This window comes from Conger conger, chromosome 11 (assembly GCF_963514075.1).
Source record: "Conger conger chromosome 11, fConCon1.1, whole genome shotgun sequence".
Classification (NCBI taxonomy): Eukaryota; Metazoa; Chordata; class Actinopteri; order Anguilliformes; family Congridae; genus Conger; species Conger conger.
Genome location: NC_083770.1, coordinates 16,597,654 through 16,610,101, shown reverse-complemented (window position 1 = coordinate 16,610,101; position 12,448 = coordinate 16,597,654). Strand labels below are relative to the sequence as shown.

Below are 12,448 nucleotides of genomic sequence, written 5' to 3'. Positions count from 1 at the left end.
ATGGAGGACGTGATGGAGGTGCGCACGGACGGCAGCTCCCTCCTGAAGGCCGTGTACCTGAGCCGTCTGCGGCTGACGCGCCTGCTCCTGGAGGGCGGGGCCTACATCAACGAGAGCAACGACCGCGGTGAGACCCCGCTCATGGTGGCCTGCAAGACCCGGCACACCGACCAGCAGAGCGTGCCCAAGGCCAAGATGGTGAAGTACCTGCTGGAGAACAGCGCCGACCCCAACATCCAGGACAAGAGCGGGAAAACGGCCCTCATGCACGCCTGTCTGGAGCAGGCCGGAGTGGAGGTGAGCCAAGTGTTCAAATTTAACAAAGACGTTGGTAACGTTTTTAAATAACGTTACATGAATTGCCATTAAACAAAGTTGTTGTCACTAACTAACTATTGAGAAATGAGCCTGTTCCGCTGTTTTGTTTATGCATCTGTATGTATTTGACACATCATTAATTAATTAATGATGTACAAATACATAATTCAAAATACATCATTAACCCTGTCCACTTTGAGGTCTCAAATTATTGTTGTGTTACAAAAAACTGTGACATGTCAAAACAGCTGAATGGCGATGCCAGATTGTTAAAAACACTCTCCGCTTGCGAGAATAGCAGCTTAGATGGTTATCAGGAGGCCACAGCTTACAACCCCGCCACAGACTCAGACAATAAGGCGTATTCTAACAATCTTTCAGACCATTTCTCTATGTCAAAAAATGTACTCAAGAACAAAAATATATAATTCAGAAGTTGCAGGAATAAACTTTTTTATTTTTCTTAGCTCACTTTCATTCCACGTCCGGCTGACATATTTTCAGTTTGTTAGAAATACAGGTTTGTTTTATTATTCAATATAGATATATTTATTGAAGCAAATATCCCACCTGGTTATGAAGCTACTAACGTTGAAGTTTATTATGTAATTACATTGCGCCATTTTCGAGAAAACAATTTTTTTGCCGGGACTATACCTCAGTGAATGCCATCATGAACTACTTCATATTGTTGCCTGAATGCATTGCTAGGTCATTTCAGTTCTGAACTAATGTAAAACATGGTAAGCTTCTTGTACAGAGTTTCCTACCCTTTCCAACAAGGTATAATGTGTCATATTGAGGTGACGGAGAGTTAAAGAATATTGATGCATTCGCATAACAGACACATAATTACAGGATTTGGACTTCGATTAATTAATATCTGTAGATAGATAAACCTGTAATTGTACTGGCTAACTAGGCTAACAGGGAGGGCTCTGGTTAATCTAATTTCGAAATAAAGTTCCATTTTAAATGTGATGCAGGTTTGTTCGAAAGCATTAGGCTGAGTAATCTTTTTTTGAGGGCTTTTTGGACACTTTGGGCATGCTGTATAAAAACATACTCCCATATATGTGACTAAAACACATGGGAAGGTTCATTTTCAGTTTTAATCGAAAAAAGAACTTTTTTTAATCATGTGTTGGGACAAAAATATATGATTGTATTTGGAGGGATTTGGGGACACTTGAGGACATCTGGATGCAGTTTGGGGAAAATTGGAATTTGAATGCCTGTCGATATCCTTACCATATTATGTACTCAAATTTACATCAAGCACAAATAAAAAGTAGTTCTGGACTGGTCCTTGACTTATAAAAATTTTTTTTTAAACAAGGTGTTTTGTATTTATTTTTTGTATTTTAGTGTAAACACTGTATGTACATGCCCTGGCATAAATGTGTTCTTTCTCAAATGTCTGAATGCTACAAGCCTCTTATTTAATTTAAGTCTCCAATCATGTGTGTGCAGTTAATAATTTCTGAGATATTCACACTTTTACACGACTATTACAAAACAGGTGGAAATTGCCCTATGGGGGTGCAAAGTGGAAAGGGTTAATTCACGTGAACAGTGACCACATGTTAAAGCCAATTGATATTGGAAGAATAGAATAGTTAAGAATATTGTGCTTTTTTTTTCATATTAAATATTAATAGAGATAGTTGATCTCGCAGTTGATTTTCTCAATGATTCTGACTAATTCTTTGTTTTTCCACAAATGAGCCATCTGCACATGTTGGATATCTGCACATTCTTTGACAGGCCATGGCTGGAACCCATTCAGTATAGATCATTTGGCTTCTACCTTGGCAAATCAGAACTCTACGTACACAATACATTTATTACGGCCACATTCATGTCTCTTGCCTAGCAACACAGTCCTGAAATAAATACTGGCTTGTATTCAATCAACATTCATCTGTAACCTTGAAACTGTGGGCATTACACTTTTCTTTCCACAGACCTGTATTGGTAATTTAGTTTTAGCTATTGCTGAACTCGCCAAACCATGGTAGATGTTATTCAGTATCAAGGTCGAATGTTGGTTGAGTCTAGACCTGGATCAAATATGTAATTGTTTCGGATTCAAATACTTTTTTACTGTGTTACATTTATCTTGCCTGGTTCAATTGAGCCAACCAAGAGTATTTTTGACAGTTATTTCATAGGTTCCAATACACCAGACAAGCTCAGTAAAGCATAGAACAGTGAATGACAGATTTGACCCAGGTCTGGTTGAGTCCCAGCCTCTGGCTCATAGGCCTGGTGTAGTGTTTGGTTCTCTTTGTTCCCAGGTTGTGTCCTTGCTTCTGGCCAGCGGGGCTGACCCCAGCCTGGAAGACCGCTCCGGCTCCTCGGCCCTGGTCTACGCGGTCAACGCCAGCGACAAGGACACCCTAAAGGTGCTGCTGGATGCCTGCAAGGCCAAGGGCAAGGAGGTGATCATCATCACCACCGACAAGCTGCCCTCCGGGCGCCAGATGACCAAGCAGTACCTCAACGTACCCCCGCCACCCGACCTGGAGGACCGGCTCCACTGCTCCCCGCTGGGCTGCATGTCCCCTTCCGAAATCGACCTACGCACCTCGCCCCAGGCCACCGGCACCTCAGCGCAGCCCGAAAAACGCATCTTCAACTTCAAGGACCCCGGGAACCCAGCGGCCGGGACCTCCCAGCCAGGCTCCCCGACCCGGGACCTGAACCTGGCAGGTTCAGCCAAGTTCCTGCACCTGCAGAGGCTGCACTCCGAGCCCTGGCTGAAGATCCCACCTTCCCTGCTCCCGCAGCAGGGCACAGCCTCCTCCCTGTCCGACAACCTCCTGGACATCACCCCCGAGGAGGAGCTGTCCTTCAGAATCAACGGCATCGTCATCCCCAAGACCCCCGTCACCCAACACCAAAGCATCGACGTGAAGGTGAGACCCTGTCTTCTTCATGATTATTGTCAATATGGCGATGTGGATGATGACTACTGTTATTTCTAACACTATTATTAATGAGGCCCATCTTCTTCATGGTTATTATCAATATGATGATGTGGATTATGATTATTATTATTTCTATGAATATGTTTAATGAGACCCTATCTTCATGATTATTATCAATATCATGTTGATAATAATGATTATTTGTATTATTTCTGTGATTGTGATGATGATGAATATAATGGTGATGACTGTCATTGTGTCGGATGGGGCTGGGCTGAATAAGGCCCTCGAGCAGGCTTCCAGCTGCAGTAACATCGAGCTGGGGAAAGGAAGAGGAGTTGCTGGGCTGGGGAGGAAGATGTCGTATGACGATATCTCCTCCTTCCACTCCGCCTCGCACCCTGATCTCCACCGCAACAGTGGGGGCGGGGCGGGGGCCGGTGGCGGGCCCTGCCCCGCACCCGTCCCAGTGGACAAGGACCCCGAGTCCCTCCCCATGCTGGCCGTGTCCAGCCTGCGCAGTATAGTCCAGAGGCGAGGCATCGGGGCGGTGGACCACTACAGCTCCGACTCCCAGCTGCCCCAGTTCAGCGGCCACCCTCCAGAGGACTGCAGGGGCGGAATCGGTGCAGCCGAGAAACGCAAGCTGGTCTCCACCCGCTCATCCACCTTCGGCTGCTCCCGAGAGTCCCTGGACGGCATCCCCCGGAGGGGGGCCGGGATGGAGCGCAGGGGGTCGGGGGCGCTGCTCCTCGACCACATTTCCCAAACCCGGCCTGGCTACCTGCCCCCGCTCAACCCCCACCCACCCATCCCGGACATCGGAGCCAACGCCACGGCGACAGGAGCCGCTGGCAGTGCCGGTCCCACCGGGGGAGGTGGCCTCGTGAAGACGGGGGTGTCGTCGGGGCCCTCGGGGGCCAAACACATGGTACCGAGTGCCCCCAACTTCCCCAGGGATCTCAAGGCCAAAAAGATGCTGCTGAGGCGTCACTCCATGCAGACGGAGCAGATCAAGCAGCTGGCCAACTTCGAGGAGATCTTCGGCCACTGATCCCACTGTGCTTCACCTGATCACTGCGCTCCTGACTGTAGTCACTCTGCTACTGCAAACCTGTTTCTGGTGTCCGTCTGTCAGTCCAATGAACCTCCCAGACAACACTAACATGGCGACCACACCTTGTTGGCACTCCTTTCATCAAAATGACTAGCACATTAGCGGTTATTTCAGGACATGAACCCAGACGGACACATCGTCCTCCTAGCGAGGATCCTTATTTTAAAAGGCACTTCAGAGGGAGGCACTTAGAGAGATTTATAGACCAACTTCAGCGTCAGACATCATCTCTGTGACGATTGTAAAGGAGGCGGTTATCAATGGCACATTCACCGACAGTCAGTTCACTGTGGTTTCAAGGGTATTTTACTTATGGTTATGATGAAAATAGAAACCAAACAAATCAATGTGCCATTGATGGACCCATTGATGGCTTGGGTGTCCATGGTTCATTTCAAAACATGACAGATTACGATCTCCTGGCAACATACCGTGAACAGGCCCCTGTACCTTGCAAACTTAATCTTACATTTGCTTTGTTGGCAAGCAGCGGACATGCCAGTTATGGATTATAATCGTACTTCTAGTCAACAGACGTGCTCTTTCAGGAAACGGAAGGTCAACTGTCAAAAGGAGATAAAATTGGCTTTCATGAACATTAATCGGCATTGCAAATCAAGGTGATGAAAAAAATGAGTCCACAAACACAATATCCAACAAATTAAAATGAGAAACCGTACACTTGACTCATGTTAACAGGAGAATGCTACGCTTCAACATGATGCAAGTGCTTATGTAAATTTGCCTAATGAGAAAGGCTTCATTTTTAAGATGCTATAACGGATCTGTTTGAAATCAGTATTCCTCAAATATCCATACACATGGAATGTAAAAGCACTCTCAAGGACATAGTGTATTGTGTGAATATGATAAGCTATGTTAGAGGGGTGAGTGTGTGAGAAGGGTGATAGTGGGGCTCTGCTTTAAGAGGCACGTATCTGGGACACTTCCTGCCCCCTCAATGGAGTGAGTGTTGATGATGTAGCTGTTGTTCAGGCATACAAATGCATGTGTTCATTCATACTTTCACAAAACCATTTATTAACGCAACAACTGTGTAACAACTTTGTGTGTGAGCGCGTTGTAAGGGTGAGGGAACGAGAAAGCCATTGTTCCTCATCTTTTCTCTCTGCCATTCATAAGGGGGAAAAAATGTGGTGTCACTCATTACAAATAAAATTTTATTGTTGGATCAATAACCAGTTACAAGAAATATTTTCCATTCTGTCCTTCTCGGCTGTGTACATAAAGGCTGTGCATTCACGCTTCAAACAGGCAAAAACTTAAATTGCAATGCTTATTGCACTGGCAACACACAGAGTAAATGGATATTTGATGTCAGCAAATTAATGTGATTAAAATACCACCTGTTTTCACTTGACATGAAACCTCTGATGCATGAAATGCATTAGGTTTATTCACAAATAATTTTTGGTTCCTCTTTATTAAGGGCAACGAAGTGGGAAGAATGCATTATATGCGAGGCAGAATATTGTGGTTCATTATACAGAAAGCAAAAGCAAGTTTCATTTATGCACTCACAAAAAAACGGAATTGGCAAACTAAAAGATAAAAATCTCCATCAAGGGTGTCCAGCTGAATGGTAAGTGGTAAAGCTGAATTTCTGAAGTACCTTCTGTGGTGCATCACAATACTCAAAACATAGTCTCCCTTCCTCCACACACTGCAGGGTAGGAGACATGGTGGTAGTGAAGATACATTTCTCCAGTTTTGGGATGCACCCCTGGTCCTTGTTTCGCTTCAACACTTGTATGCTTCATTCAAGTCACTGATTGGTTAAAGGGTCCATGCACCAGTCCTGCCGAAAACGGAGCCTATCCAAATAATGCCCCTCCCCTTTCTCTGCCCTCGTTCTGCGTTCTCTGACGTCACAGACCTTGACATGACCTCTGTAAATAAATAGCCCCTTTAATGCTATACATAGAAACACAGCTGTGGGTCCTCAAATAATTATTTTCTCTGATGAGGCTGAATATCATTAGGGCTTCTGTTGAGCAGTGTCTGCACACACGTCCTGACGCCTCCATTCAGCTCCCTGCAGATCAAACTACAGCTGAAAAAAGAAAGTCTTCTCTGATGGCAGTCTAAACAAAATGGACAATGAGTGCATTCCAATTAAGGTGTATTTATTTTACCTTCATTTAACAAGGCGGGTCCACTCCGAGCTCTTTTGACATGACCTGGAGATTCAAAGCAGGTAATCCATCTTGTGGAGCTATGAAGTGCTTCTGCTTCTAGACCATTCCATGAGTCAGGCTGAACCAGGAACCAATGGCTCCACTCCCTCTCATAATTAACACAATTAATCTTTTAATTATGAAACCATGATAAAATGATTACCAACCTGCACTGAAGGGAGATTCAGACGTGGGCACACTCACTGCAACAGGATTTAGCTTCCACCAGTTACCCTGGCTCAATCAGCTAATTAGCCACATGCAGCATGACCGATTCACTCATAAATTAGACAACAATAAAATGCTACAAGGAAATAATATTTATCAGCTGCTGTTTATATGACACTATGTGGCTGAAAATGACAGATCATGTAAATGATGGGCCTAATTAAATTAAGAGCAGAAGTTCAGAAACAGATACGGCCCTCCTTGCCCATCCCTGTATTCAAACGAGAAAGGCGGATGCTTGAAGTGGGTCCATTCTCAGTACAGCTGTGCCATCTAATGGCTAAACAGGGGACTGCTGTTGACTATGGGGGAGCAGCTCAGCGATTCCCTTATGCGTCACGTGTTATCTGCTTCCGATGTCTTTACCTAGAGAAAACTAGCCCTTTTCTCCTCTGAGCATTTGTAGAGGCACACATTTATTCAAGCAACTTGGGTGAAGTTGTTGTAAATACGAAGTGATCATAGACGCGATCATAGACGCGACATGGCTCAGGCAGTAAGAGCAGTCGTCTGGCAGTTGGAGGGTTGCCGGTTCGATCCCCCGCCCGGGCTGTGTCGAAGTGTCCCTGAGCAAGACACCTAACCCCCAAATGCTCCTGACGAGCTGGTTGGCACCTTGCATGGCATCCAATCGCCGTCAGTGTGTGAGTGTGTGTATGAATGGGTGAATGAGAAGCATCAATTGTACAGCGCTTTGGATAAAGGCGCTATATAAATGCCAACCATTCATTCACCATTCACATGAGCAGCTCAGTCCAAATCCCACCACCGGCCACAGACTAATCGCCAGGCTTCACTGACCAACGCAATCAACGAGGGCAAGGTCAATTTGTTTGCTCATCAGAACGACACAACGCACTCTCCAAACAGTCGATTCCCACCGGGGATCAAAAGCTGAGCAATAACAGTAATCCCCACTTCAGAGAGATTGAGCACCTGCATAATGTGCGCAATCAGGACTGCACTGCCAACTGCCTTAGTCATAAGAACACATACGTATTTACAAACAAAAACACACCACTTACTATTGAATTGATTTTTTGATGAATTTGAAAGACTGAAATAGAAAACAAAATGGGAGTCACCCCAACCCTGACCTCAACATGCGTATGTGGGTATTATTCTTGCAATGATTTTTTTAAAGAATAACCCTTTTTATTTTCTCCCAATTTGGAGAAAAGCAAGCCCATCACTGCATGATCAGGATTCAATATTAGAATTTGGGTGTGTCACTACCAGTCCTAGGTCAAATACATAACTGTTTGGGATTCAAATACACTACTGAGCTTGTCTGGTGTATTGGAACCTGTGAGATACTCTCAGAAAGGGCAACCCCCACCACGTGGTCCTCTAGGTTGGCTTAAGCCGGACTTCTTTTCGGAAGCTAATTTCCTGCTCGTGCTGAGAGGGCTGAGAAGGAGGGGTCACTAGCACCACTGCAGTTGGCTCCACTATTGGTCATTCAGACCTGTTTCCAATGAAAAGTCATTGGTACAATTGCGGTTAAATTAACAAGTCAATCATTTACCATTTATTAAGGAAATGTAGTCGCAATAAGTATTTTTTTCTTCATCTAATGCCTCACCACGTGCCGACTGCGTTATTAGGTTAATACAGCAACCATGGCAACCATTTACCATTCACAGCAATACTTTGTAGACGATCAAGGTCAGATTTTGTCACATGCCTCAGCATAAGTCTTTCTCTACAGCTTACAGTCACCCAATAAATATCAAGTCGGAGAAGTCCTAAAATAAAACACAAGGTGTGCTTGTTTGTTCTTTGTGTATAGCTCACTGTGAGCTCACACCATCACTTATGAAATCCCAGCCATTTCCCCAATTTCTTTGTCCTGATGGACTTCCATTGCCCGTTTAAGAGTATCCTGGGAGTTTCCTGAAGGCGTTGCTCTGGGACTCCAGGAGGTCATAGTAGACCCTGCTCTTGTCAATGTTCTTCCTGTATGGCAGGAGGTCCTCCATGGCTACCTCATCACTCAGCCCCGTCCACACAGTCAGGCTGTACCTGGGAAAGGTGAGGGAAAGGGACCAAGAAGCTATAAGCAGCTTCCCTGACAGCACACCTGAAAATAGTAATGTGTTTATCCCACTGGGAATAATAATCGCACTCAAGGATTCTAAACACCCATTCTGTTCTGTTCCACTGGTTCATTTCTGGCACAATTGATTATTGTATTATTGATATTGATTATTGTGTGTGTGTATGTGTGTGTGTGACATAGAGAGAAAGTGTATTTTTTCCACTGTCCAAATGAGTTAAAAATTTATAAAAACATTTTTTTTAAAATTAAATTACTGAATAAAAAGGTCACTAAATACAAAACCAGACATGTCTCACTGGCAGTTGGACTGAAAGAGCACTCTGTTCATTTGCGAGGGCACGGACTGAAGGACACATTAACTTGTACGGTCACACCCACGGCTGAGAGAGGAGCAGACGGAAGGTCCTCCAGATCCGGTAAGGAGATTAAGTAATTATGGCTGGCTCTCCCACTGTCCCAGAATGCACTGCAGCCTACTGGGAAACGAGCGCGGCGCAGCCTCTAGCACGCACTAAAGCTGACACACCGGTCACGGGCCAAATGAACCATGTACCAGCTTAACACCAACACCCTGAGTAAAACCACAGGAAACCCACATCAGTATCAACATTAGCAAATCCTCCATTTTAACACCCATGCAAAGCCGCACGGTAGGGTCTGCCGCTCCGGTTTCTGCAGAACCTTTGTGTCTGCCAGGTTTTTTTATTTCTAAATCAAGGTGAATAGTGAATAACGGCTCTTGAGTAGCCCCCCTGGTGAGTGTTCTCCCGCCTAAATGAGTAATAACAGCTTCTCATTTCAGTCCTGTTCTGAGAGGGAGAATGGTCTCAGGGCCACACCCGTGCGGGGGCGTACCTGTCGGACTGCTGCAGGAGCCAGAGGAGCTGGGCGTAGGACTGCGGGAGAAGAGCAGCTCGCACGGGGAACGTGACTGGCTGCTTCAGATCGCGACACACCCCCTCCATCTGCTGAACCATCTCCCAGCTATATCCTGCCACGGGACAGCCAGTGGAAATGAATGATTCATAATAATTAAATTAGCTTTAGCAGCATTATTATGAATAATACCACCTTTCTACTGAGCCTCAGAGCGAGACACACACTGTACCTTTGCTTAGTTCATGCGGTCACTCATCCTTGAGGCTCAAGAGCTCCTCAGCTAACCAGACCAGCCCTGTGCTATTGAGTTCACTACTACTTTTAATTGCTTTCCTATTCCGCTGCCTTAGTCTTTCAACAAGATACAGTCAGTGAAACCCACTGGAGAAAACTGAAAATCTTCAGTTTGAAATCACCACATTGGACATGGCCTTCCAAAAAAAGCACTGTACTTTTACTACTGTACAAATTGTGACTGCATGAAATACACATACAGCATCATAAAGAAGACAAAATAAAGGTTACACAACTTGCGAGTGTCAGAATAAGAGCCTGCGGATAAATGATGAGCTCACCAGGGTTGTCAGTGTTGGGAGTCCAGCCTGTGGTCCAGCCCAGGGACAGAACGTCACCGGGGTGTCCGGGTCCCACTGCCTCTAGGAAGTCCTGGGGTGCCAGGGGAGTGGCCTTCCCTCCAGGACCAGGGAGGATATCCGCATTAATCCACACAGGGCCATGCATCTGCCCCCGAATTTCCTTCAAGAGTTGCATAGAGGGCGCCACTGCCTGCAGGCTGAAATTCAGTTTTAGAAACCATTCTGAGGATATATGGTATTATATTTTTGATATAAAAAAATAAAATACAATAAAATAAAATAAAAAGAGCACAGGAACAGGTGGGGATCATGCACATAATACTGGGCTATTTGTTTATATATGGTCCATGGAACGAGCAAAACCTAACGGGACATTTTAAATTCCGCCTGGAGAGATATTTTTGGTCCCAGGAAATTTTGATTAAAGGACATTTGATTAACATTTCACGTTTTTCTGGCTGCATAAAGGTGAGTGTAAATGTCTCCTCAAAACAGTAATGAAGGCGACCTAATGCGCCTGTTTAAGCTATAACGGGATTTAAATTGTAGTTTCTTATTCGTATCATTTGATAATGAAATAGCTCCTCCGTGTGGCATAACGGTTTTATGAAGCGAGTTTTCTAGTGTCATTCTGACAGCATCTCTGTAAAAAGCACCAGACAAATAGAATGCAACGAAATAAAATCATTGCCAAATCAATCAATGAAAAGTAGGCACCACTACACATTTTATCGTAATGTTATGTTGTAACTGATACAATACAGATAGTACTAGTTATAAATACCTTTTGAAGTCTAACTTTATTCCCTTGTCAGACGCTGACACCTCCTTCAGCCAATCACGCAAAGTGATGTCACTGTCCGTCTGAGGAGGATGGGCCATTATTGGCTCTTTGGGGTCGTGGCCTCTCATTATAATGTCCGCCTCAATCATTTGGGCAGAACCTCGAACAGAGAAGAAATTTCATAAGAAAAATGATTGTGCATTAGTGCATTTTTTCTGAAAAATCACGAAGTTTCGGCTAGCCCCGAACAGCACTCGAATCGCCCCGGGGGATAGAACACATAAAGACATGCGGAAACCTCAAACCCCAAAACAATTTATCCGTCATTTAAACGTCTTACTTCTAAGTGCTTTGGTGATTTTAGACTTGGTGTTGGCCATATGATACCACTCCACATTCGCAGCATCCTTCTCATTTATTGTCCCTTTTCTGAGAAAATAGTCCAATGTCTGTTCGCTCATCTTGCCTGCAATTAGACCAGTGTGGCACAATTAAAACGCTTATAACTACTGAAGCACGATTGGGTGCTTAGCTACCTTGGTTAACGTTTGCAAAGACACTGGACGGCAGACCAAAAGTTACACTAACATTGCTTACTACATACCTGAGTCGGAGAAACTCGGAATCTTGGACATTAGGTTCCAAACAGTCCATGCAGCAGTAACTACAATCAAGAAAAGCGCGACGACATGTATACGGAAACGACTGGTCCAAAAACGCGATCTTGCTCCCATCAATCGCAGACGCAGGGTTAAACCTTACATTTAGTTAGCTAGCTAAGCCCACCAAGCGAATTCAATTCTACACCAAAAGCTAGTGTATTTTCCACAGACTGTAGAAAAATATCGTTCGCCTGGCAACGCTGGAGATTCAAGCTCCCACACTTCTGACACACGCACTGGATTATGGGAAATGTATGTTCTTCCCTCGCAGTTCTGTTGCACTTCTCTCCGGTCATGTGAATGCATTGAGCGTCTCAATAGTACATTATTGGCATTTGGCAGACGCTCTTATCCAGAGCGACGTACAGTTGATTAGACTAAGCAGGAGACAAACCTCCCCTGGAGCAATGCAGGGTTAAGGGCCTTGCTCAAGGGCCCAACAGCTGTGCGGATGTTAGTGTGGCTACACCGGGATTAGAACCACCGACCTTGTGTCTCCCAGTCATTTACCTTAACCACTACGCTACAGGCTGCCCCCTAGTAAAAACAATGTCATAATTTAAAGAGATATCTGGAATCCATACAGTTTAATGGCAAAAGTGACGTTAATCTTACTAGTCAAAATTCAGTTAGAGATATATTAAAATAGACTTGCGGATATCTTAAATTAT

General features: G+C 44.8%; 2 protein-coding genes across 4 annotated transcripts; one reads left to right on the top strand and one right to left on the bottom strand.

The window, feature by feature from the left end:
* On the top strand, positions 1 to 5,570 carry ankrd34bb (ankyrin repeat domain 34Bb). Its single transcript, XM_061261797.1, has 3 exons — positions 1 to 297; positions 2,619 to 3,239; positions 3,535 to 5,570. The coding sequence occupies exons 1-3, from the start codon at positions 1 to 3 to the stop codon at positions 4,303 to 4,305; spliced, it is 1,689 nt and encodes a 562-aa protein (XP_061117781.1). The 3' UTR covers positions 4,306 to 5,570.
* Positions 5,536 to 12,059, bottom strand: fam151b (family with sequence similarity 151 member B). 3 transcript variants are annotated; one of them, XR_009710072.1, is made up of 7 exons: positions 11,720 to 12,059; positions 11,456 to 11,581; positions 11,116 to 11,275; positions 10,311 to 10,528; positions 9,712 to 9,847; positions 6,525 to 8,819; positions 5,536 to 6,442 (listed from the first exon to the last, which is right to left on the bottom strand). XR_009710072.1 is itself a non-coding variant. In XM_061261798.1 (6 exons), the coding sequence occupies exons 1-6, from the start codon at positions 11,847 to 11,849 to the stop codon at positions 8,669 to 8,671; spliced, it is 921 nt and encodes a 306-aa protein (XP_061117782.1). In that variant the 5' UTR covers positions 11,850 to 12,059; the 3' UTR covers positions 5,536 to 8,668. The 3 variants fall into 3 exon arrangements, 2 of the variants coding, with proteins under 2 accessions (XP_061117782.1, XP_061117783.1); XM_061261798.1 differs by having other exon boundaries at positions 5,536 to 8,819; XM_061261799.1 differs by lacking the exon at positions 11,456 to 11,581 and having other exon boundaries at positions 5,536 to 8,819.
* Positions 12,060 to 12,448: the final 389 nt, after the last annotated feature.

Excerpts from the sequence above, each read along its gene's own strand:
- fam151b (XM_061261798.1), bottom strand. The coding sequence starts at position 11,849 with ATGGGAGCAAGATCGCGTTTTTGGACCAGTCGTTTCCGTATACATGTC. Across the intron at positions 9,848-10,310 it reads TCCCAACACTGACAACCCTG|GATATAGCTGGGAGATGGTT; the intron begins GTGAGCTCATCA and ends GTCCCGTGGCAG. Across the intron at positions 8,820-9,711 it reads CTCCTGCAGCAGTCCGACAG|GTACAGCCTGACTGTGTGGA; the intron begins GTACGCCCCCGC and ends CACCTTTCCCAG.
- ankrd34bb (XM_061261797.1), top strand. The coding sequence starts at position 1 with ATGGAGGACGTGATGGAGGTGCGCACGGACGGCAGCTCCCTCCTGAAG. Across the intron at positions 298-2,618 it reads TGGAGCAGGCCGGAGTGGAG|GTTGTGTCCTTGCTTCTGGC; the intron begins GTGAGCCAAGTG and ends CTTTGTTCCCAG. Across the intron at positions 3,240-3,534 it reads ACCAAAGCATCGACGTGAAG|GCCCTCGAGCAGGCTTCCAG; the intron begins GTGAGACCCTGT and ends GGGCTGAATAAG.